This window comes from Buteo buteo, chromosome 9, assembly GCF_964188355.1.
Source record: "Buteo buteo chromosome 9, bButBut1.hap1.1, whole genome shotgun sequence".
NCBI lineage: Eukaryota > Metazoa > Chordata > Aves > Accipitriformes > Accipitridae > Buteo > Buteo buteo.
Genome location: NC_134179.1, coordinates 41,673,378 through 41,699,735, shown reverse-complemented (window position 1 = coordinate 41,699,735; position 26,358 = coordinate 41,673,378). Strand labels below are relative to the sequence as shown.

The following is a 26,358-nucleotide window of genomic DNA, read 5'->3' as shown; positions in this document are numbered from 1 at the left end:
TTGGATAAAGACGAACATTTCATACCAATTAATCAAGTAACACGCTGAATAAAAAAAGGGGGATGAGAAACACGCTATAAAATTCCACTAAGAAGCAGCATGAAATCTATAAAGCTTGAGGCTTCAATCCACTTAGGAGACTATCACATACTATTATGGGCTGCTATTATTTAACTTGATAAAAACCACGGGCTACAAGCAAGACTTTTGATCTAGGTCACGCAGAGAAAGTTCTCAAGCCTGTTTCCTTCACACCCAGCCCATCTGGATTGCAATTTATTATTTGTTTCCCAGCAGGGCTCTTTCGTGCTGTTATGAAGTGGTGGGTACCAACCCCTGCCATCAAATGGTGGATGCGAGGGAAGACCATCGGTTGGTGGCCAGAGGAAGCCCCTCTCCGGGGGACTATGGTTTGGGAAAAGGAAAAGCTGATGGTGTGTGGTGGGAGCTCAGGGACCAACCTCTGCCGTGCCCGAGGTGCTGGATGCTCACCCTCCCTGTGGGCATCACTGCGGGGGGAGCTGAGGCATGTCTGTAGCATTAATCCAAATTAGCCAGAGGTGCAGGTGGTCTCGGTGGCATTGAATTTCCATGCCACTGCTTTTCTTCCTCATTAAAGCCGCCTTAATTCCGCTGATCTCTTTCCATTTCCAAATTGAATTCAGATAAATTGAATTAGCGTGGCTTTAATTTTGAACCAGAGCCTTCACGCAAGCCCTGATGCTGTAGAAGTTAGATCAGATTTGTTTGCAGCTGCTGGCTGTTCTTGGAAGAGCCGTTTGGGTCCTCCTTGAGTCCCTAGAGGGAGGAAGAGTGACAGTGGTGCCATCCATGCTGTGATGAGCAGCACTTCTCAGCCAGCCCTGACCTTCCTCCAGCTGTACCTCTCTGGGGACTGGCTCATGGTGGGATGCTTGAAGAGCAGAGACGTGGCTTGGGACGTCACGCCAACACCGGCATGAGCCTCGCTGCCTCGCTTTCTGCACAGCTTGGGATAGGTGATATTTTAGAGAAGGTATCTCTCTGGTGGCTTTTTTGCTGGCCAAGAATAGGTTATCAGGGCTGCGTTGAGGGATCTGCTGCCTGCTTTGGGTTTTGGGATCTGTAGTGGAGCATATCCAGCACCTGCCTGAAGTTTGGGATGCTCCAGGTGTCAGACCAAAGGGATTTGTAGCACAAATCATCCACAGTCGCTCCTTGCAACCAGGACCACGACAATGCTTTTGGCTCGAGACAGGGATGTTCCTTCTCATTGCTCACAAAAGCCCTGATAACTTTTGGGATCCTGCAGCCGAATTGCTGTGGAGAGGACTTGGAGGGGGTGAGGGTGACCCCAGGCAGATGCGGGTGGCTGGAGGCCAACGCTGCCAACCCTGAAAATTCATCTCGCAAAAGTTTACTGATGCGGGCGCAAATTCAGAGCGTTTCCATGGTTTCTTTGATTTTTTTTTTTCCCCTGCCCTCTAGGATTTTGTGCCAGGCAAACCAGATTTAAACAGCATCTCTGTGCTGCTGAAATGGGTCTGCGGAGCGTTGCTCCTGCTGCACTACAGCATCTTATTGCGAGGATTTTTACAGCAAGGAGGGACAGTTGATGTAGCTCAGGGGTCAGATGTGTCCCCCCCCTTCCCCAAAGCCTCCCCAGCCCCGGCACTTGGTCTCCAGCTGTGCAGCCTCTGTGTACAGTGCATTAATAAGCCCAAGTCCTGGAGCATTTGATTTGCCAGCTGTGGAGAGGCACAAAGCACTCACTGTCATTTACTTCTGCATATTAATAGGATTAGTGGCGGTTCTTCATAAATCCAGGCCTCCTTTTGCTTACAAGGGATCTGAATTCAAGTGGTGGAGGAGGCAGCCGGGGCTCCCCCAGGTCACGGCTGCAAACCTGCCAGGCTTCTGGCATGGTCTTAGGGGCTGTTTCGGATTTACACCACAGGGAATCGTCTGCAGGCTTTGAGCCACCGGTGTTAACCGCAGAGTTCGGGAAAAAGGAAAAAAGGCACTGGTTTGTGCATCTGCTTCATGCACAGCTTGTGGAGTTCGAAGTGGAATAATTATAATTAACATATAAATATAAAATAAGTAGGAAATGACCTGGGAATAGAAGAAGTGATGGGTAGCAGCAGGTACGCGCCATGGTAGGATGGTGGGCTACAGCAATGGCTGGTAATGGCTTGCATGGGAATATATTGTACGTGTGTTCATGCAAAACCCTGAGCACGTTTTAAAACGGGAAACTGCTTCCTAAAAGTCCATGTGTTAGTGCTGACTCCAGGGCTTCTCAGAGTTTTTGCAATTTCTTTTCCATTACGGGGATGTTGCGATCAGTTGCCTCCTGCGTGCAGCCGCGGCTGCCTTAGGGCAGCTTTTTTGCAGATGAAACTCTTGTTTGCCTTGGAAGGGTTGGTTTTCAATTTCATTTATCAATTAAAATAAAAAAGGAAAGGAAAAAAAAAAAGAAGAAAGGCAGGGCAAGGTGTGTGTAAGAGTAACCTGCCTTCTCCAGCACTTTTCAGCCTGGAGCATTTTCACCAGCTGATTAACAACCCATGTGTGTGTGTGTAACAGTGCAGGGGCATGAAATGCTGCTCCCGCTGGAAGGAGGAAAGACCAAAAAGACGTTTGTTATTCACTATAAGAATACGTAATGGTTTAAGATGCAGAAAATGATACTGAATTCATCTGGAAACTGCAGCAGGGACTTGGGGAGCCGGAACAGGACAGCTTTGCTTGGCATTTAACCAGGGCGCTTGGGTTAAAGCCCTCTGTTATTACAAAAGAAGCACCCCGAGATCCTGAACTAACAACTTTCCCTCCTGATTAGCTTCAACTAATCTTTTATTAAGGAATGCCAGATAAGACACACCAGCATTTCACTGCAGTTTTACTCGTGGTCTTTAGGGGATGTGGCAGTGCGCTACCTTGCTCTCGGTTGTGCGTGGGGCTTCGGTAGCTGTTGGCTCCTGACGGTCTGCAGGGCACTGCACAGATTTGGTGATGTCATGCTGCGGCAGCGGTGGTGGACATCCCTCCCCAGCTCCTCTTCCACCCAACACCTTGTCTTCCAGCAAGCCCGAGCAGAGAAATGAATCTTGGCTGTCGTTGGATTTCAATTTTTGCAAGAGCTTAGAGCCCCAGAAAGGCACAAAATCAAAATCTGAGTAAGTCAGGACAGCCACAAAGCCATAAACCTGATATCCCCCATCACCAAGGGTGAGCCTCGTGTATCGGCTGTTTATGAAACTGCGAGGTTTACTGGTGGTAATCGGTGTGTTCAGAGCCCTGCACAGACACCTCTGTTCCAGAAATATTTTAGATTACAGTCTGCAGTGAGAGCCCATAAAAGCGATGAAGAAGATTGAACTAGGATAGTAATTTGTTGCATGACATCAAACTCATCCTTAGAGAGTCAAATTATCCTCACTGCTTACGTCCCTTTCTGCAAAATGAAGTAGAGCTTCCCGTGCATAAATCTCCTCTTGCTTAAATGTAAGCTATTAAATGCTACCACAAAACGACTTCTGCTGAACTGCAGTCAGTGCCGCAAAGGGAGAATACTGCTTACTTGAAATGATGCAAAAGGTTTAGCATTAGCAGGCAGCAATAGTTAGCCAAGGCAATAGAAAAACACCCCAAACCCTGATGACACAGGGTTGATTCATCCTTCTGAAGACTCGAATGTCCGAAGAGATAAATGGTACCTGTAAAGCAGCAGTGACCTTGAGCAGAAACAACACTGAGGCGTTTGGGCCAGAAGAACTCGTTGCTTTTTTGCAATAGGAAACTCTGATCTCAGATCAACTCATCAAAGGCAGCTTGACCTTTAGGAGGCTGGTTGGTGTCACCTAAAGGGAGGCGTAAAATGTGCTGCATCTTGGACCTTTTCCTAATGAGAGCAAGAATTCATTCAATTAGCCAGGTTTCCCAGGGAGAAAAGGTCAACGTTATTTCCACCTTCCACCAGCCCCCTGACAACCAGAGCATCCACAAAATTAGGCTGCCACTAAAAATTAATTGTGTTTGCCTGAGCATACTCATCAATAGCGCTGGAGTGAAGAGAGGCAGCTCAAAGGTTACTTGGGTTTTTGTGTCTGGGCTGTGTCATTAAGGTTGTCACATAACCGATATATTCCCGTTTGCGGTGAATTGCTCTCCAGGGCCTCTCAATGTTATCATGGAGCTGGAGAGAGCCAACGCAGTTGTTGAAAAAGCTGTTTTTTCTCTTTTGTGATGTAGCAGGTACTGCTGTTTCCATGTGCCCAGGAGATTGGCGGGGGTTGATCCAGGCTCGGATTGCCCCAAGGATTGATGTTGGCCATCCAACACAGCTTGTGGAATGAAAGGACTCGAGGCAGGGGAGATTTCAGCTTGGTATTAGAATCAAGTGGTTGGTTGGTTGTAATAGATAGGGGGAAACGTTCATTTGTAGCCAGTCTTTAAAGTTTGGGATTTCTGAGCACAAAAGAGGTGGGTTTTTTAGCCATCAAGAAGGATCACTTCAACAGCTTTGGCAGCTGGTAAGCAGACACGAGTCTGAAACGTGTGGGTTTTTTGCAAGGGATTTCCTCACCAGACAGCACAGGTGAGTCAGTAGCATCCCCATGTTTTGTCCGTCATGAGCTTGATGCTGAGATCCTGGCCCATGAGCTTGTCTAAGGTGCGCATTTCAGAACCATCCTAGTGCAATCAGCACATCATGCAACATCCACTAGGTCCAATTTGTGCCGGTTTGGCAGTAAGACACCCAGAATTAAAAAAAAAAAAATCACAGTGCTTGTCTGCTGCAGGTGTCTCATCTCCTCCTTTCCCAGCACCAAGTCCCCTATACAGACAAATACATGCAGAGCAGTTAAGACATGGCTGGGAAAGCTGCTCATATTCCTGTGCTTCTACTTGAGAAGTTGTGTGAGCTGCTGTGAGAGCAAGGCTTTTTCCTTTGTAGAACTGGTATTAGCAAGCACAGTGAGACGTCTCCAGTCACATAATGTTGTTAAACTGAAGGCTGTAAATATGTATCAAAGACTTAATGAGAAAATCCTTTAAGGGATGTAGATGCTTCAAGAGCTTTTCTTAAAAAAAAAAGCTCCAAAGTCAGGAAATGTTCATTTAAGGCAAAACTAAAGGAATATAAACTAGGAGCTGGCTTTGGGAAATCTGGTAAAGCAGAGATAAGGCACCTAAAATCAACGGATACATGTTCCAAAGCAATGCCATGCCGCATTAAAATTAAATACGCATTTAATGCTGCAGCTTTCATTAGCATCTTTGTGGCTGGTATGTAAAGTTAAATGTCCGTAGCCAAAATATGAGCGCTCAGAATAGTGAGAATTCGTGGGGTAGTAAGGAGACATGAGAAAAAGCCTGGCATGGCCAATGTTGCAGCTATCGGCCGGTGCCCGGGTGGCTCGCGCTGAGGTGGCAAGGTTTGGGGGCTGCTGCCTGCAAACATCTGATTTTTTATTGCTGATTTTTCTGAGCACTGGGAGTGAAGTATTGGTGACTGTGGTGAGGTTTCAGAATGCTCTCTGGATGCACTGGTTTTACGTGAGGGTAATCCAGGTCATTACCCCCTGTCTCTGGCCTTGACCCTTCTCCGAGTGTCTTCGTTTCCCTCCGGGAAGACAAAGAGCTCAGTGCATACTAATCAATCTCACGGAGGTACCAGGAGATTTTGTGGCTAGAAAGCTCTTTGAAGATAAGAGTCTTTTGCAAGTGCTAATTAAATTTAATTGTATTAATCTCTTTGGTGCAGGGATCATCATTTTGCTCCGACTTTGTTCAGCCCGTAGCGACACGGGCTCTAGTTGACGTTTGAGACCTCCCAGGTGCTTCCTAAGGCAAATTGCTGTAGTCCCCACGCGGTGTAAAGCTGTGCTGAGGATGTCGGTGGAAGGGGTTTCCCCTCCTGTAGGTGTTCTGGAAGCGTTTCACTTGCGCTGAGCAACGTGAGTAGAGCCTGGCAGTCTTCTCTTAAAAACACCATTGCTTCAGCCAGCTCTGAAGGAGCAAATAATCTGTCTTTCGTGAGATATGGAGCAAATAAAATATGTCCTTCATGAGATAATGCAGGACTTTGTGAAAGAAATCGAGAAGCCCCAGTGCCCATGCCCCGTGTAGGAGCGCTCCGTGAGGGTTTCCTGCAACTCCTGGTGGCTGCTCCTTACCTCATCCCATTTCATCATCGGGCAGCATCACCAAATTTTCATTGGCCTTTCGGTTACGGCTCTCTCCTTGCTTGTTTACAAGACAAAATAGCCAGTGGTCCATGTTGAGCATCTCTGTCAAAGAGCACAGCTGTCTCTGGTTGCACTGTGTCTCATTGCAGTAATACAAAGTGCTCCAAGGAATCACAGATGGCAAAGAGCATCTCGAGCCTGCTTCTGGATGGCTGGAGAGCAGGTAAAGACTATCTCATCAGAACAGAAGAGCAGAGGGGAAAAAAAAGAGTTGTGATTAATTATTCAGCTTTTATGGAGGTTAAAAGAAGGGCAGGAAAGAGTCAAAGCTCCTCTCTCATCAGCTTGCGAGCAGTGCATTTCTGCCGCCGTGTGTACTAGATTCCTGATGGTCTGATGTGTGGAGGAAAGATGAAAAGGGAGAAAAAACCTTGAGTGTTGCAGGGTCCTTATCAGCTCTGCTGTGTCTGTGCTGCCAGAGCTCCAGCCGTTGCAATGATACGGTGGTGGCACCTTGCTCCAGAGTTACCTGCACCAGCACTGGGCTTCACTTGAGGTGGTTGGAATGGGGAAGGAGTTGACACTCTCTGGTTTAGAGAGGGTGAAGGGGAAGTCCGGATAAGTCTTCAGGTATGGGAAAGACTAAGTTGGGGAGAAAGGGAGGGACAAGCCGTGGTGGGTATGTGAAGGATGAATGAATTTGGGTGGTGGGGAGGACACTGCATGAAGCCCTGGAAAGATGTCTTCTCCTCCTGTTCTCCCTTGTGCCTGTAACGGAGTGAGGGAATCGCATCTTCCCTGGAGGCTTTAGGGACAGGTGAGACGGCAGTCCATCGGAGGAGGCTGGGACGGCCGTGCTGCAGCCCTGGGGCAGGACATTGGGTTTGGTGGTGTCACCAGGGCTCTTCCAGCCCCGGCTGTTGAGACAGGTCACCTTCAGCGCGATGTGTGGGCGATGTTACTGGTGACCTGTGCTGCTGGCACGCTGGCATCTTTCTTCTGCTTCTTCGGGACACGTTTCTAATGCTTTCTCATTTTTTGGCAAAAGTGAGGTGTGCCAGGTCATGACTGTTGATGGGGCTGGATGACTTTCCTGCTCAGTGACAGCGCAGTGAGATCGCAAAGCCACGTAGCAATAAAAACCGAGCTGTTTTAGAGCTGCGTGGTATGCAGAGGCACCACTACCTGGGAAGAAACCCAAGCGTTTCGGGGCTATCTAGGGTTGGTTTTGGCATGCTGCCACCACCGATGTATACTTTGCTACCGAACACCCTCCGAAACTGGGAAGCTTTAGGAAAGAGGACTGCGCCTGTGTTTTGTTTATCAATTTTAATATTTTTGTTGTGGTTATTACTTCCACTACTACTATTTAAGGAGAGGCTTATAAAGATTAAGAGAGGGAAATGCCATCTGCGGAGTTTGGCCAAGTGACAAATTATACTGCATGATGTCGTTACTCAAATATTTTGGAGAGTGTGAACAGCGGAGAAGGGAATGATTGCCATTGCCTTCTCTTAAATATATACATACAGAAGGAAAAGTCTCTTTTCTTCCAGTGGAAGGTCAGTGTAAGAAAATCAAAATAGGTGTCTTTGGAAGCAGGGATATGAAAGAGGTTTCTGCCCTTAAACAGCCCCGTATACATCCTGAAATGTGCCGGACAGCTGGAGGCAGAAGTCCTTCTCTTTATGGGGAAAGGCCAAAGATAGTAAAGGATTCATGCAGGGGCCTGGCGAAAAAGGGCTCTGAGCCAGCTCTGCTTTTACCTTGTGATCTGGTCACCTTGGGTCCAGGCCAGAGACCTTCAGCTCGCAGGGACGTTGTTTTTGAAGTCTCACTTTCAGGCAAGAAACCCATTTTCCACCAGTTCTGAGCGCCATGGCACTGCGCACCCAGCGCTGGCATTTCAGCCATCCAGCATCCTCTGCAAACTAATTTATTTTGCGACACTTCATCACCTGTCACAAAGTTGGAATCTGGTCCAGGCTACTGGTCCCAGTGCAGGAGCAGAAGGTCCCCCCAGTTTGCTCCTCCGTGATCCAGACTCTTTCACTGGTGGCCTCTCTCCGTGTCTTCCCAGATGTCTTCCTCCAAGACACGCAGGTCATGGAGATTTGACTCCCATCTAATTGCAGGCTAGGGCTGAAGCAGCTCTGTGGTGTAGCCACATCACAAGGGATGTCAGAGCTGATTCTGGGGAAAAAAATGGCAAAAAATCCTGTTTATTTCGGCGGTGCCCTGATTGAGATGCATTTCTCACACTCTGAGCTCTTACCCAAGCATGTTCCCAAGGGATAAATTGACACATTTTAATGTTACACAGTGGTTTGTTATACACCATCCCAGGAGCCAGGAACAATTTATCTTCAGTGTCTCATCGTAATGCCCTTCAGTGCAGATATTTATTTCTATAATGGTAGTAATGGCCTCACAGGGTTGTTCATATAATGTTGCATGGGCTTCCATAAATATTTCAATAATAAAAACAATAATTAAGCATTATTGCTGCAATACAAGTTAGTATTGAACTCGTGAAAGCTGCAAACTCAGAAAAGCAAGAATGCTTGTGTCTCTGGCCCCTGGCTCCATCCCACGCCACTGAGGCCAAGGGAGGAGGGCTGGGCTTTGGACAGGAGTGGGCCAAGGCTTTGGGGGCTGGATTTGGTCGTTTTGCTACCCCAGGGTGGGGTGTTGACACGCAGGAGCCTGCGTGAGCCCAGGGCTGTTGCCATAAGGATGCTGAGTGGGTCCCATGGACGCAGGGACCCTCTCGCTGTGCCAGGGTGAGAATTGAGGTTTCCAGTGGCAAAATCTTTCCTTGGGGTTGGAGTTGGGGTCCATAAAACATAACGATGCAGATCTTTGTGACCAGGTAAGAGTGGGGAGATGCCAGAGGCAGCCTTTGCATCTTCATAACCCCAATGGTCTGTTCCCCTGCTCGGCTCCCCGATGGTTTCGCTTTCTGGGTGCAAAAGCGGGGGCAGAGCAGGGGCAGTCATGTACGGTGCCCACCAGGATGATGGAGAACCTCAGCCTCTCACCATGAACCGTACAGTCTGGAGGTGAGCTGTGGGGCTCTCCGTGAGCCTTTGCAGCCAAAATCCCTTTGGGCTTTGAAAGGGCTACACTTCTTGAAGAACAAATGATCGTATCCTGGCTCCAGTGCCGCAGTGTGGTATTTAAGCTGTCCATGCTAGCAATCCGCTTTCTCTGCAGCCATGTATTGTTGGCTCCAGACCTTTTGATTTCCAGATTAAATTTATTCACCATCAGTTTATCCTAGTTTGGATATTTTTATTTTTTTTTTCACAAATATTTTCCTGTTGGTGGAAACACTCTGCTCCCGTCTGGTGTTTGCCTTTGATGTATTTATAGAGAGATTCATAGCCTTCGTCTCGCCAGACGACACACAACCCAAGCTGTGTTGGACTCCTCCCAAATGCCCGGTTCCCTGCTCCGCTTCCCATCCCAGCAGCTTTGGTGTGCTTCTTTCCCTATCTGCATCAAACAGGCTCCGGTGACCAGAACCGATGATGGTATTTCAGATGAGGTTCCACTACCAAGACTCTCTGGGCGTCCCCTCGCTTGCAGGCATCACTTCTTTGTGTGTGTTGGCACCCGAGAAGGTGCATTTGGGTGATGAACAGGGTGACCAAGCTCTGAAAGCTGGATTGGAGCCATCCCACCCTCCGTTACCTATTAAAATGAGATTTCTCATCTCAGTAGGTCAAGCAGCCCTGAAAGGATGAGGTGGATAATCACCCATCCCTCCCCATGGGCTGTGGAGGACCCCTAGGGTCCACCTCAGACTTGATGGTCAACTCTGAGATGATCAAAACACGAGGAGACGAACGTTTCCTTCGCTTTGTCTCTCTTGCAAAATCCACCTCATCTCCCCAAAATCTCAGCAGGGTCCAGCTATGCCTCGTGCTCCATCCCATCACTGTATTTCACCTCCTGCCTGGTCTCTCGTGCTGCCGTTTTCTCTCTGTGCCTTGTGAAAACTCAGAAGCACCCTCTGGTATCAGCAGTGCCATTTTCCGCTTAAATCTCCAGGTTAGCGCTGATTGCTTTTTTTCTTTTTTCTCCCCCCTCCAGCAAAATTCATTGCAACACTGCAGGCCGTGCTAGATGTAATTTTCACAGGTTATTTTTATCAGAGGAAAATATTAGACTGCCTGCTGCCACATGAGATCTGTCTCTGCCCCACCGGCCTTACCGTGGGCAGCGCACTACAACACAATGCAAATATTTTTATATATAGCATCCTCCATATGTGGCGTTGGGGGATGGCAGGAGGAGAGAGGGCTGGTGGGGGGAAACACCAGGGCTTTGCGGGGACAAAGGGAGAGAGATGGAGATGCTGCAAGGAAGCAGTGATGCTTTGGGCTGAAGATGGGACATATAGAGAGAAAGAAAATCCTTTCCTGGTGCAAAAAAGGTTCCGTTTTGGTGTGCAGATGATGGGAGTGGTGAAGGCACCTTAGGAGGTCTGTGGGTGGGAAGCTGAGATTGGAGGAGCAGAAGGGACCCTGGGGGACCATCACCTTGTGCGGCCACCCGCTCTCCCTGCTTTGGTAACCCTCATTCTGAAAAATCACTATAAAACAGGATGTCATAAATGAGCTAGCAAATAGGCAGTATGAAATTCTCCTCTCCTCAGGCCCGCAGACTTAGTTTTTCTTCTGCTAAGGTCTAAAATCCATTTGGCTGCTGGGGTAAAAATTACTAGGTGAGGAGTTTTCTAAGGAAATGTGGAGGAGCTCAAACTTCTTGTGGAAATGTGTGGAAAAACCTAAATCTCTCTAAAATACCCTGCATCCCAGTTGTTGAAACATTGCTTCGGATGCAAGACCAAGACATTCCCACTTGTATCCCTGAGTTAGAGCAGGGGGGTGGGGTTACTTTTTATCTTTTTTTCCTTTTTTTTCCCACTTTCAGAAAAGTCAGCTATTGATTTCAGCTCTGTCTTGGTCCTTACAGGACAACACTTTGAAATCTCAAACAAACGCATGAGCAGGAGAAGCATTTCCCTCACCAATGTAACTAAAATACTTTGGGTTTTTTTCCCCACTCTGATAGACTAGCTCTTTCCTGGCATTTTGTTATCATAAACAGCGTCTGAGGCGCATCCTTTTCCATTAAAATAAGTGTTTGCTTAGTTGCCGAGTTCACCAAAGTGCTTTGAAATTACATAACTCAAAACACTGACATTTATAGGCAATGCAAATTAAATAGACATAACCACAGCTATCACTGCAATTCAGGCAGGGCATGGAGTCAAGGTTTCTCAAAAAAAACTGGTAAAAACCTCTCCGCTTGCTGCCTGTCTTCAAATGTCCTTGTACCGGCAGTAATTTTATTTAATTGCACGCTAACTCCAAAGCTTTTGTATCCAGCCCGGCTTTGCATTCAGAGAAATTGCTTTTCTCCGAAAGGATGCAAAAGCGAATGGGACCAGCTCCGGAGCTGGGCTCTGGCCGCAGAGTCCTCCTGCCTGCGGGGACTTCTGTGCTTCAGCCTCCAGCAATGTGTCCTGGAGAGGGACGAGGAGAAAATCAATAGTTGTAAGATGTTATTACTCATTGGAGTGGCTGGCAGGCGGGTGATGGGGAGGTAGGAGCCTGGCTCGAGAGGGAAGGCTTGTCCTTGCGGGATAAAGGCCCAGCAGGAGCAAATCCTGGTTATCTGCTGGTGGTGCTGGACCGGTACGAGCTCTGCAGCATCCTCCAGACTGGAAAATTAAGCACAGATCCTGCGGAGGAGCTGGACCTGGCTCAGCTTGGTCTGATGACCTGCATGGACCTTGCAGTCCCATGGAGGCTCTCGCCACAGGTCAGAGTGGTGATGGTGATGGGATGACCACTTGGGATGGTGACCCACCCCAAACTTCTTCTTCTGTCCCACTTTGGGACTATCGTGCCTTCCCATGGTACCCACGTTCCCGGAGAGGTGTCGGGATGCAGAGGGGCTTCCTGGAGGCCAGTGATGCTCAGAGCTGGAAGATCTCCCTGGCATCTCTTTGGACCTCCAGTTTGAGAAGCCATGTCCTGCTAACTTCTCTACCAAGTACGTGGAGGTGACATCTCCCTTTCGTCAATGCCAAAAGCTGGCTGGACCCCCGGGCTCAGCCTCCGAGGTGTCCTGGTCCCCTCCATCCATCTATCCGCCCCAAAAGGGGCAGCAGCAGAGCCAGGACCCAGCCTCGGCACTGGGAAATCTGCTTCCATCTGGCTCCACTACCATCCAAAATTAGCAGCAGCTCTTTCGCCGTTTAATATTTCAAGATGTTCTGGGGGAAGCGGTGAGGCTCCTGGAGGGGGGGAGGGATGTGCGAGAACTGCTTCTGTGCCTTTAAAACGCGTCCTTTCTTATTTTTATTTATTTATTTTGAATCATTTCTGTCCCTGCGGTGGCAGCAGCTTGCTGAAGCAAAAGCTGGCAGATGGGTGGCCCGGGGGGGCCGGCACCCCCAGCTCTGGATGTGGGGAATATTTCTCCCCTCTGGAGGGAATATCTTTCCCTTCCTCGCTCCGTATTTCTGGCAGCAGCTCCCAGGGATGGAGGAGATACCGGGGTGGCTCCGACCAGCCCCCTGATTTTTTGGCTGTCCTCCCTCCCACGGTTGCCCTTCCCTGCCACATGGGATTCCCAAAGGATGCTGAGGTGGGAAGGGAATTTATTTTCCTTCCCCACCAAGAAGCACTCATATAAGCAGCATAACCTGGCAGGAGCAACCCTCCCTGCCCTGGCATGACCCCCCCAGTAAAGCAGGTTATGAGACACTTGTTTCGCCACTTTAATGATTAAAGCTTAAGCTTAATAGGAGAGAAGCAAGGAACTGAAATATTCATTTGCTGGCTCCTCACCGTCCAGCAAAACCACTCTAACAGCTCTGGGCTCGGCTTGCTGGAGACCTGCCGGTTTCTCCTGCCCCGTATATTATGTAAGAAGCTTTTTAATAATATACGTTGAGACATATGGCCCCTCAGATTTAGTATGCAAATGCAATATGCTTAACTAAAAATAGCGGATATGCTTAATGTAGTTTGTTATAACACCTTCTGTTACTTGGTGAGTAATGAATAGCGGCTGCGCTTTACAGAGAGCTTGGAATGGAGTGAGCAGGCAAAAACCTCCGCTCCGGGCTTGCCTTTTGTAGTGAAGGAGCTCAGCCATGTCCTGTCTCCTGCCTTTTCCAGCACTGTGACCTGATAATTAAGTAGAAGGTACCAAAATAAATGCTTAGTAGGGGATTAAGTAATGAAGTGCTGGTAGGAAAGTCTTGGGTCCCAGCTACGTGTAGTTGTTGCCTTATATGCTGGAGCTTTAGCTTGTGTTTTGGGGTTTATATCCCATACGTATTATCCCAGTTTGTAGGAATCACACAGTGGTTAAATCCCAGCGGTGCCAGGTGAAAGCATCAGCTCTGTGCCCTCATCCCTTGGGATTATACGGCAGAGGCTTTGCTGCTGCTGTTCCAGCCTTTGGGCCGTGGGAAGAGAGAGAAGGACGCGAGGTCCATCTCCTGCCCTTCCCAAATCTCCCTTCCAGCCTCTCTCTTGCAGGCTCTGCAGACAGAAGGTTCTCCTCTTTCCTCTCCTCTTCTCTTCTCTTTGTACAAATCCCTTCTTGCCGTTGTTTCTCACCAAAGCAAAGACAAACAAACAAGAGGTGGCACGTCGTGATGACAGCTGGGTGACAGCAGTGCTCCCATCCCCTTTGCAGAGCAGTCGAGGCTGGGAAGCAGCCCTCCGTGCTCCTCTTGCAGCCCTGAGAGCCAGAGAGGCTGTCTCTACCTTTCAGATACAAGGAGATGAGGTTTTTTCAAAGTATTCTTTCATTAAAAAAAGAAAAGGGGAAAAAAAAAACCCTCTGAAATACTCTGACTGTATCCCAAGAGATAAAGAGGAAGAATTGATTTACCTCTGTAGCTAATACCACTGTCTCACTTGCCTTTAACACAAGCTGGTGGCTTTTCATGCTGGTAGCTCTTTTAGGTACGGGGCTTTTGGTTTTGTTTTCCCAGAATAAATCTTTAACCTCACAAAGTACCTGATGACTTGCTATAGTGGAGCTTGTCACACAGTGCTTCTATGCTGCTCTTCATCTGCTCTCCATCACCATCAAAGCCTCCAGTAGCCTTGAGATTGTCACTGGTGTGCTGAAGCCATGTCTACCTGGGTTGTCCGGCTCCTGGGTGATGTTTGGGGGGGGTCTCAGGTCAATTCTCACCTCCGTGAGAGAGAATTTGGTCCACCAGGAAACTATCCTTTTCCCCCTGTATCATCCTGACACTGATTATTCAAGACGTCCAGGGGAACATGAAGTCCCTGTTTCAGGTTGTCAGCAGCGCTTTGAAGCAGCAAGGTTTGATTTCATAGCTACAGGGAAGGGTTTGTAGAGAGAGAAGCTGGTTACCTTTATTGGTTCCTTAGCTCTGAAAAGGGAACGCCTGAATTTCCCGTTGGGGCTTGGTTGTGCTTATGTGATCCTGTCGTAGCTGCTTATGGAGATTAAGGAGTTGCCTTGGCTCAGTGGAGGGAAGTTACAACACCTTGGATGTGATTCATCCTGCTGTAGACATCTCCCTGGGATGGGATGAATCACTGTGGAGCTGCCTGCCTCACTCCTTTGGTGACAGAAGAAGCCTGAAAATAGATTTAAGTGTCCAGAGCTGGGCACTGGGCTTGCCTGGAGCTTGTATTGGTGCTGTCAGCAGCAGTTGAGTCCTCCAGCAGCAGCCGGGACCCCGGGGGTGTCACTGCAGCATCCACGAGACCCCGGCATGGACCGCGAGTCCTCCAGGCCAGGAGATCATAGTGGGGAGAAAATACAGTGTTCCTTGGTGCACTTGAAGGGTTGCAGAGGGGAATGGCACCAGAGGTGACGGCCTGACTGTTGGGCTCCCAGCAGAAAGGGGACAAGGTTGAGGGACTTGTCCTTAAGAATAAAGGGCTGGGTGATCTCTGTCAGTCCTCTCTATAGGACTAGAACCTGTAGATTGTAGGACTTTCCATGCTATCACCTCCACCCTAAATGCCACATACACCTCCTGGAAAGCAGGTAGTGAGGTTTTCCCCTCTCCTGCAACGGGGACTTGTTTCTGCAGCATCAACTTATCCCCACTCCCTTGGGCCAGCTCTGGTCCTGCCACATTCTCAGGAGCAGCCAAACCACTCCGAAGCTTGGCCAGATGGATGAGACCACAACAGGCTCTCCACTCCTCTGGCCACCCTCTCACGGTGGCTTCTGTACATTTAATTTGTCCTTCTTAAATGCAGGTGAGCAGCCAGGCTGGGTTCAGGCACAGTCTGCACAGCCCCGCTGGGACTCTCGCTCCTGCCGCATCCGAGCAGGACGCATGGTATTTTTCACAGCAGCTGCCAGAGCCGATGGTAGACATCTCATTTTCATCCGTGGGGAAATTCGTAGTCGCCGATTGCTCCCAAAACAGCAGCCAAAGCACAGCCCACAAGAGCAAAATACACAGGACAAATTTCGAGCAACTGGTTTTTAGTGGGGAAAATTGCATCGACTTGGTCTCCTGTCATACAGATGCTATCAAACCTCCCTGAACCCTGTTGTGAATACTTTTATTTCAGCTTCATTTAATCCTGTTACCAAGCAACTTTAAGTGAAACAAAACACGATGCTTCCACAAAAATGAGCATGCACAGGGGACTGAAACTGGTTTCGCTGGCGTTAAACTGGTTTCTTTATAATTCCACATTTTTTCATGATAGGTTTGCAGGTCCTGTTTTCTTATAGTTACGTTTCCATGGCAATTTGGGTGTTTTTATCATCTATAAATTTTAGTCTAGGAAAAATGTGAACGTTAGGCATGTATTTAAGATTTCTGCACAGATACAGACTGGTTGAAACAGCAGTTGACTTTCCCAAATCTGCGACCACAAGGCATGTCTTCTGGGTCGCTGCAGGTCCCAGCTGCCCCACTGGTGTGATGAGCCCAACGTGCTCAGGAGGTGCTGAGCTGCGGGCACGAACCCCAGCGGGTAATCTGAGGACACGCAGCCGGGTCCCACGTGCTGCTGAGCTAAATGGGAGGCATGCGGGAGGGAGGCGGGAGGGATTTAGGGAGTCACTGGGTTGGTGGGAACAGGGACATGGCCATGCTATTTTGTACACCCAGAGCAACTCGGGTTGCTCGACCCCAGTGCTGGGGATGCCAACCTGCCCCGGGGGCCGATGCGGGAGGTGGAGGAGCGCTTGCTCTGATGCCCGTCATTTCCATGGCGATACTGAGCAAAGGATGCCATAAAAACTAGAGATGAACCTCGAAGTCTCGCAGCATCTTCTGGGCATGTCTGTGCTGCCACGGCAACCCCCCTGCTCCTGGAGAGCCTTCCTCCTCGAGGGAGATGAGAAACCATGGTCTCAACATACCCTTCACGGATGCGATGCGGCGGGCACAGGGATGAACATCTGTGCATCCTTCCAGATGTTGTGCTTGGTGCTGCCTGTACCCTTTGAGGACACTGTCCCCACGAGATAGTCCCTGTCTTTGCACCTCAGTAGTACACTGCGGTGTTGAATTGCGCTTTGCAGAGCGTAGAAGAGGCACCAGTGACTTTTCCAGCCCCATGACTTAAGTAGCGACTTTGCTCCCATTTTACAGATGGGGAAACTGAGGCAAAGGACAACGAGAGTCTGGGGAGAACCCAAACCTCCCAGCTCTGTGCTTACGTCAGCACAGCACAGGAGAAGGCTTGTTACCCAAAATAAACCTTTAGGCCACCTTCTAACACAGCCATAATGTGAATCAGCTGAGAAAATACCATTTACTTTTCTCAGATTGAGCCATGTGGGATCTGCTTTGGTTTTCTCCGAGCAGGAGTATCTTCCGTGGAGCTGCCGGTGCCGCCGGCAGAGCTGGCAGGTGATGGCTCCAGCTAGAAACGACCCGTGATTCAGGCTGTATCTTCAATTCCCAATAAATTAGTGCTGAGCGGAGCTTCAGATGTTAATTGCCAGAGAGAAGTGGATCAGTTTGGACATAATAAGGCAGGGGGAGAAGGGTAGCTCCGTGCCTTTGGCAGCATTTCTTATTTTAATTGCAGCTTCTTGCATATTCACAGGGATGAACTTTGTAGCCCGCACCCGAGCGTACAGTCAGCTGGAGCTTTATTAAGATTTTTCGAGCGATGCTCTAAGCAGAAAGCCCCGACGAAGTCATGGAAAGCCAACACCAGAAATAGAAAGCTGTGCAATCTGCAACATATAATGCTCTGCAGCCAGCTTGAAGCACATGCTGAATTAATCCCCAATTTAATTAATGCTACTCTAATCCTTAAGTGAAAAGAGCAGTTCAGAATTTGTTTGGAAACACTGTCCTGTGTACAGTAATATATATTAATGTATTTAAAAATGCAATCATCAAGGAGTTTTTGCTCTATCCCAACCTGGGATGCACTAAGAAATGAATTTACAGGCACTGTCTTCTGAAAAGTGGGACTGGAGATTGGATGAAGGTCTGTGGTTGGACTTCCCAACATCACAAAATTAGTTTAAAAGCCATAAGGTAGAAACCAAGCCCCAAGTCACTGGAATTTATTTTTAAAGTTTTGCTGGCATCTGAACCAATCAAAGGGTTTTCAGGTTTATTTTTCACCCCGTTGATGGGTGATTACAAGAAACAGGCTTAATGAAATAGCAGTGACAGCCTGGACCGGTGCTCAGCCCCATGCCTCCAAGGAGGTACCGCTAGAAGCAGCCATTCAAAATGATGCTAAAACTGCAAAAACTGGCAAAACCGTGGCTGGGACGTGTCTCTGTGGATGTACATACCCCTGGTTGTACCTCTCCAGTCTCAGGGTGACAGACAGGGTTTGCTGCAGAGCTTCTTTGGGTTTGCTCTGCCCAGGGACATTCATTTTAGCAAGCTAAATGCACCCAAAACCAGACAGTCTTGTGCTTCTGGGTCCTATGAGACCTCTTCCTTATGCTTGCAGCAAATATTTAACCCACACTAATGCTTCTCAGCCCCAGCACGGAGCTTGAAAACGTTTAAAATGCAACTAATGAGGACTGGTCCAGGCATATTCCATCAAAGGGTTTTGTAGCTGGGCTTTTAATTTTGCTCTTTTAGTGGAAAACAGCTATTTTGTAGAAAATGAATTTTTAGGAGAAGTGACAGTTTTTCAAGGCCAGTTTCATGTTTATAGTTTCATCTTCGTATGTGTTTCCTTCAGGAAAAACAATGAACGCTGCCTGGCTTTTGGCAGCTTTTCTAAAAAAAGGCTGTTTATTTTGTTCTTCTTGTTATTATTGATAATGAAAATTAATAACTGTGTGTTTTAAAACCGAATTTTCTTCTGTTGCGTAGAAAATGCCTTCCCCTCTCTGTCCGTAATTACAACTGGCTACGTGCCAGGATTTTCTATTTAAAATTGCAAACCCTGTTGCTTTAAGTCTCTTATGGATACTTGCAGGCTATATCTTGTTTGCTTGATATGGATGTACAGGGGTTTACCCACAGATGGACCCGGGCACAGCACCCAGTCGTAGGAAATACGTGGAATGAAGTCAGAGCTGAACAGACCCGGAGCAGGTGCAGAAATAGGCAGAATAATTTTGTATGGAAAAATGTTTCCACAAAACAGTTCCCGTTGCCCAACAAGTTACACTAAATAGAAGCTTTCTCCTCCAACTTGTCAGGTAATTACTGAAGGAAGCATATGGTATCTCCTCTGAAGTGTTGGAAGGGGATCAACACCAGGCAAAGCGATGGAGCTGGGTGGGATTGGTAGGAGTGGGCGTCATGTGGGAATAACAGGATCGGGATTGAAACTGGAGGATTTGGTGGGTGCTCAGGAGAGGGTTTGAACCCATTCTGGTATGCGTTCACCCACGGGGCTTGGGCACCTGGGTGCCCAATGGGCTGCGGAGCCCAGGGCTGGTGCGGTGCTGTTGAGCAGTGATGAGGTTGGATGGGGATGCTCTGCATTGCCAAAGGTTTTGGGGAAAGCTGGCTTGACCCTCAGCACTGGGGTGTTTTGGAGGGTCAGTGCTGGGGAGGTGTTGGCAGGGAGGGGACCTTCAAGTGGGACCCCCTTGAATGGGCACATGCAGGGCTTGAGCAGACAGCGAGACAGCTCGGTCATGTCAACATCCATCTGACATCTCTTGGAGCGAGGGGAGTCCAATTATGGCTGAGCAAGGCAAAGGGAAGGCAGGTTTTTGTCACTGTGGGTCCCAGTAATTGTCACTGCAATAGTCCCTATCATGGGAAGGTGGTGGGGAGTGATTCGGGTTGTGGTCATTGGGTCTTGAGCAGAAGTGGAGGCCAAGTGCAAGGATGGTCGATGCCAATCTTGCTCTGCGAGGCTTCAGTGTAGGGAAAAGCCAAAATAAACCCATAGTCTCTATGCCAGTATCCAACCAACTGGGATTCACAGGAGATGCACTCAAGCTCCACATCTGCCACGTGCCACCCCGTGCAATAGCAATGCTCTGTGCCCTAACTCATGACATTACTTGGATACCAAAAGCACTTTTACAACAAGGAGGCAAAAATAAATAATTGCCTTGCATGGAGCATCGCAGAGCCAAGGCACAGACAAGCAGATTAGCGTGGGCACCAGAGGCATCAATCGATGGGAGTGTGTGTTCAAGAGTGAGCCTTGCAGATCAATGCATCTCTGACTGGTTAAAAGTCAACTCCAGCTGGTTGGAGCTGAGCCCTGACCAAGCACATGGAGAGCTCACTGCCATCCCAGAATTTCACAGAGGTATGCAAGACCTGGGGAGGTAACTGTTTTAATAAATCCTATTTATCTTAAAATTGTTTTCTCGTGCCTTAGATAGAAAAGCTGGGCTTTAAAAGGTTAAGTATTAATAGCCTGCTCCAGCTGCTTGGTCTGCAAAGGCTGCTGAGATCAAATGCTTCGGTGTGGAGCTGCTGCTGGTAGACATGTTGCTGCAGGTGCAGAGCGTGAAATTTTGCATAGCCAACGTGTAAAGCAGTCCCGCTGTCGGAGTGGGGCTTTTAAAATGTTGTTTGTTCCCAAAAGCTGAATGAAGCGTGTGTTTTGGTTTGTGGTTGGCAGGGAGGGTTTGTTTGCTCGGTAGGGGATGAGGATGACAGCAGCATGTCTGGCCGGGGGTCTCCAAGAGGTCTCTGGTTCAATCTTCTTGGACCAACACTTGATCAGTGTGGTCGTGACATTGCCTAGCTGAGTGTTGAAGCCTCGGAGGACGGTTAGCTGTAAAGGATGTCGATCTGAGTACCGTGGATGCTCATGGTTAGCCTGACAAATCCATGCATAAGCCCATTCCCACCTGTGCAGTGTCTGGCTTCGTTTGCCTTGGGAGCTACCAGGTGAGGAGGGTCCAAGAAAGTCCTCTTGGGAGAGGAAGGCTGATCCCTTTGCTGCCCAATTGAGTCAGCAGAGTTGCATCCTCTTAAGTGATGGGTTCCTGAGATCTGTAAACCTCATGTCATCCGGTATCACCTTATTCTACCCTTGTCTTCTGCCCATATCATCCCATGGTCTGGTGTCTTCTGCTGTTGTCTCCTGGTGCACGTCTTTGTGCAGCCCCTGGCGTAACGGCTCTGCAGCTGTGATTGCTTGGTGCTGGGTTTCTACCAGTGCTTCAGACTGAATACAGTGCTGTTAAAAATTGAAATGCATAATAATATAGTAGAAAAATACCAAGGAATAGTAAGGAAATAAAGAATGATTCATGTTTAAACAGAAGCTCTTTAGATGTGGAGGTGGCGTTGCTGGCCACAAGCATGGATTCATATTAATGGGTAACTCAGTTTTTAGGCCAAATTATGCAGAGTTAACAACTTCCTTTGCAAATGAGCCCCCCACCCCTTAGTCCCGCATGCTCCCTCTAGTTTGTTGGGTTGTGAGAGACCATAGCAACAATAATAAAGAGAGAACGGTTACACACCCCAGCTGTGTGAAGATGTCTATGTGATAAGAGGAGCCCAAAGTGTTCGTATATCACACTGAGGTCTGATTTGCATCCCATTACTTCTGCTTCAGAAAGTCTCTTTTGGGTTGGTTTTAGCTTCTAGTGGAAGAAGAGGACTGACCTCGAGTTACTTGGTATTCAGCATTGATTTGGGATGTGGAAACCTCACGTCACCCTTAACCTGGTGATGTGTCTGAGCCCATGTGCTGCAAATGCCTTTGTCCAGCTTGGAGCAACTTCAGCTGCCAAAAACATGAGCTCCTTTGAATTTTACACACTTTTTTTGTTATTTAATTACCTACATTACCTCCCCAGTGGCCTCAGGCCGCGTCAGAGATGGGGCAGTGGAGGCCGGGTGCACCCATGCTTTCAGCATTGGAGACCTTACGGGTATTAGAAATGTCTCTGTTTGGGGGAAGGAGGAGTTTATTTGTTTTAGTAATACGGGAATGCATTCTGTAACTAAATATCAGCTGGAAGGTAGATGTTGCCTCCTGTTTTCCCTAGCTTGGAAGTACAGATCAAGATGGAGAAATCACGAATCTCTGTGTTACAGGGAGGGTGAGCCCTTGGGATAGGCAGCAGTGTATGGACCAGGGGCAGTGGCTTTACACTGAAAGAGGGTACCAGGACAAGGGGTAATGGCTTTAAACTGAAAGAGGGTAGATGTAGATTAGATGTAAGGAAGAAGTTCTTCACTGTGAGGGTGGTGGGACACTGGAACAGGTTGCCCAGGGAAGCTGTGGCTGCCCCATCCCTGGCAGTGTTCAAGGCCAGGTTGGATGGGGCTTTGAGCAGCCTGGTCTAGTGGAAGGTGTCCCTGCCCATGGCAGGGGGGTTGGAACTGGATGATCTTCAAGGTCCCTTCCAACCCAAACCATTCTGTGATTCTTTGATTCTATGACGAGGAACCTGGAGATGCTCTTGGTCCCAATGGGCAGCAGTGGTGATTTGGGTGGAGTCCCGGGTGTGGTCTGCTCATGGCAAACGCTGCTGCTGGGTTTCCTTCCTCAATGCCCAGAAGTCTGATCATCTAGGTGGAGCACTCCCAACTGCTTATCTCCTGGTTTTGAGCAGCACAGATTTACTAGATACAATTTTCCATGGAGGGGCAAATGCACCCATGCAGGTGGACACCATCCCACCCACCACAGGCCCCTAACCTCCCCTCTTCTTCTTCCAGAGGAGACAACGTTCGAGGCTGGAGTCAAAGTCCAGATCCACAGCCAGTCTGAGCCACCCTTCGTCCAGGAGCTGGGGTTTGGGGTGGCCCCTGGATTCCAGACCTTTGTGGCCACCCAAGAGCAAAGGGTAAGTCCTAAATTTCATATACACACCAAGATCCCTCCAGTGGGTCGATACGAGAGGTTGCTTCTACGTACCAATGCCCCTTGAGAGGCATCTTCATCATTTACAGCTATTTTTACGCCTTGCTTCAAATTGGTTGGGATGAGGGCAGCCTTTTCAGCATTGCTTTCCATGCATTGCCCACAATCCTTGTAATTCTGGCCACAGAAGGGACTTCATCCCTGGTAATTTCCCTGCCTTGCTCTCTCATGGTTATGGTTCAGCTGTGGCAGTCGCTCAGTGCGTTGGGTACCTTCCAACCTGCCAAGAAAGGATGCTTTTTGCCAAAAGACTCTCACACTCCAAGGATATAAAAAGAGACAAGAGGAGAGTGTTTCATTATGTAGATCAGCATGAATCCTTTCAGGTAGCACAGAAATAGTCACATTATTTATTATAAACTGTGGTGGGATGCTCGTGGCTCGGGATGCATCACCCCCCTCGAGTCCCGACAGTGGCACATCAACACAGTGCAGATGGATGCAATGTGATGTAGCATCATTAAATCCAAATCCTGATTAGGCATATGGGAAACCAGCCAGCAGAATAATTTTTTCCCCCGGCTTGGCCCCGTGGTGCTTTCATTCCCAGCCCTCCTGCCTCATTGCCACTTTCATTTTCCTCCCTGCTCTTGCATCCACCCTCAAATGAGACATAAATCAAGTTGAGGAAAGAGAACACGAGCTGTTGGAGGGTTTGCTCTGATTAAACCTTTGTGGAGATCAGAGCCACAGTTGTTCCACTTCAGCTCAGAGCAACGTGAGGAATTCACTACCAAGTATATTGTTAAGGCATCTCTCCATGGCCACCGGGTACCAAAAGACACCTGAAGATGCTGCATTTCGGCGAGCCTGGATGCAGATCTTCCTTCCTTCATTACAGCACGCTTGTGTGTAATCATCCAGGAGATAACGAACGGTGTGGGTTCCCGATAGGTGAGCGCCAGGTGGAAACTTCTCAATTAAAGCAGAGAAATGTTTCACTGTTGTCAGTTTGTATCTTGTGGGAAGTCCGGTGGGCTGGAGAAAATGAGCAGCTTTTATTAGCACCCAGGGCTCTCGTTTGGAGTGTAACACCTTAGTAACAGCAAAGGCAAAAGGCTCTTTGGGGGCTGAGGCAGCAGCTGCTGAAGTCCAAAGCAGAAACGGGCTTGGAAACCCTTCATGGGCATTTTTCAAGCCTGTTCCCTTAACACAAGCCCTTCCACGCATCCCCAACGTCCTCACCTCGCTCCACGGCTGCTTTCTGCTGTCCCAGGGGACCCAGCAGCATTCAGCATTGCTTACGTGGGGCATGCTGCGAGATAAAGAATCTGGAAGGATGGAAAACTGATTAATTACTCTTGGTAATAATTACTGGGTATTGAGTTCTCTATCCATCCTCTCTCCCGGGGGCATCTCCTGAAGCGGTCTGGGGGTCTCTGCACACCGAGGCGGTGGTGCTGGGGTCAGCCGTATGCCCGTAGCTGTCATTTGGAGATGCAGCACAGAGCAGTGGGGTCTGGATACAGCCCTGGGGTTAGGGCTAACGGCTGGTGATCCCCCACAGCGGCTGCACACGGGAGCCCTTCCCATGTCAGCGTCTGCCAGGCAGCTTGCAGATCCTGGGTTACCCCAGGGAGGACAAGTGACTTGCCAAAGGTGACGGATGAAATCGGTGTCAGAGCAGAGGGCCCCATGTCAGCCTAGATATAAGGAAGAAATTTTTTACACTGTGGGTGGTGAAACACTGGCACGGGTTGCCCAGGGAGGTGGTAGATGCCCCATCCCTGGAAACATTCCAGGTCAGATTGGACGGGGCTCTGAGCGTCCTGGTCTAGTTGAAAATGTCCCTGCTCATTGCAGAGGGGTTGGACTAGATGATCTTTGGAAGTCACTTCCAACCCAAACTATTCTATGATTCTATGTCGGAGCAGAGGATCCCGTGTTGGGGTCTTGCATTTCCATCCCCAGCACGCACATGCCTTCGAGCGAAGCCCTCTCCTCTTTTCTCAGCAGCAAAGAGCAGGATTTTTGTTTAGCTATTTGTCAGCTGTGAAAAATACCTCTGGCAGTATCGGCATTCCCTTTGTGAGACCACATTAGCTCCGGAGAAAAGCTAACTGCAGAGCTGCCGAGGCTGGCGATGGAGAAGGGCATCGCCAGCCGATTACATGGCACTTTGCGTGCCCCGTTAGCAGGCAGACAGTGCTGGGCAGGGGATCGTGTTGTGCGGTGCAGCCGCCTGATGCTGAAACAGTTTGGCAACACTTCCTCGAATCGAACTCGCCTGGCAGAGCGAGCGGTAATTGGAAAGATTTGTCTTCCTTAAACATCCCAGCTTCAGCAAGATTTGGGAGCGTGGCTGGGAGCTGGAGCCTGCAGCGAGGATCTCAAGGACTTTGTTTTAAGATAGAAATAGCGTAAATGCTGTAGACTTCTAAGACAGCTGCTGTAAATCTTCCCCATCACATTGCCAGCATCAACTATTTCATTATTTCTATTAAAAAATTAGATTTTTTTATCAGGAAGACAGCCAGCTGAGAGAGAGGGAAGAAAAACATCCCTCCCCAAATCCCTCCTTCCAGGCAGGGGAGATGTAGAAGATGACAAGAAAAACAGATTTGGGGGACTATTAGCTTGAGCATGTCCCCTCTTCTACAGGTTTTGCCAGAGTTTTGGTGCTGGGAGAGGGAAGGGCACGTTTCTGCTTGGGGCCAGGGGTTCTGTAAATGGTTTAAAATTATACTGCGGGCTGCAACACCTTTACCCAGGAGGTCCAGAGGGCTCTTCAAGCTGCCTGCCTGGAGCAGCATTCATCCATGGGCGATGCTGCCTACCCCAATCCCTCCTCTCCATAAAGTCACTTTTTAACCTAATTACAACTATTATAGCATACACATGCTACTACCTCCTCTAATTACCCCGCAGGGACTGGCTGGGCATCGTCCACCGTTCTCAAGCCCTGAATGCACATCTTTTATTTAGACCCCTGATTTAGTCTTTTTTTTTTTTCTACTAAATCTCTACATCTGGGGCAGGCACATGCTGCTCTTTCAATAAGTCAGAACAAAAGGTGGAAAAGCTCACGAATACCACCTGGAGGACTGACTCTGGCCAGTTATTGGGGTCTTAAACCATGTGTTTTGCACCATGAAACATAAATGAAACGATCCTCCAGCTGGAGAATAAGAAATAAAGATAAAGAGAAAGTCGTTTCACATCTCCCAGCTCAGAGCAGCCTCTGTGTTAGTTAAAAGCACTTTTCCCCACGATAAAAACAATAGGTGTGGAATTGGGTAGACTTGCTTTGGTGTGACGGTGGGAGCTGTGCATCGTCTTTGGGGTGAAGGGGATTTAGTCACGGCTGGGTTAGAGGCTCGTAGCTTTATTTCTGGCTCTGTTACTATTCCCCGTGGCCATGCTCAAATCTATCCTTTCGTCCTCCCATCCCAGTCTGGAATAAGAGTATTTACTGGGCTTTACTTATTGATCTCCTGCCTTTCCAGGTATGCAGCTGCTTAACGCAAGCAGGGACTTGCTTTTTGGTGCTGGGGCGGTAAATCCTGGATCTCTATACTGAGAGCTTTCCAAAAGCCCCTTGTCGAAAGCAAGCTCTGCCTCCATGATGGTGCGTGATCTCGTTAAATCTCCCCTTAAAATTAGCTGTCAGTCAAAAAAAAAAAGGAACAAAATCAGCTTTTCTCCTCCCTCTGCAGTGACTGAGCCCTCTGATTCCTGCAGAGTGACACTTTTAAGATTCATTCACCTCTTTGGGAACTGCATTGTTAATGCAGTAACGATGTTGTGCTGGTTTGCACTAGTAGCATCGTAAGAGGGATTTTGCACGTGTATCCCTTGTGCGTGCTGAGTCAGCAAAAGCAATCCTGCAAAGGCAACACCAGCAGGAG

General features: G+C 48.6%; 1 protein-coding gene across 2 annotated transcripts in view; it reads left to right on the top strand.

Moving 5' to 3' along the window:
• ASIC2 (acid sensing ion channel subunit 2) overlaps nt 1-26,358 on the top strand; it is a 512,156-nt gene that overhangs the window by 470,064 nt on the left and 15,734 nt on the right. For both annotated transcript variants that reach the window (XM_075036235.1, XM_075036234.1), the window contains exon 3: nt 22,306-22,433. In XM_075036235.1, coding sequence (XP_074892336.1) covers nt 22,306-22,433 — 128 coding nt within the window. The remainder of the gene's footprint in view (nt 1-22,305; nt 22,434-26,358) is intronic.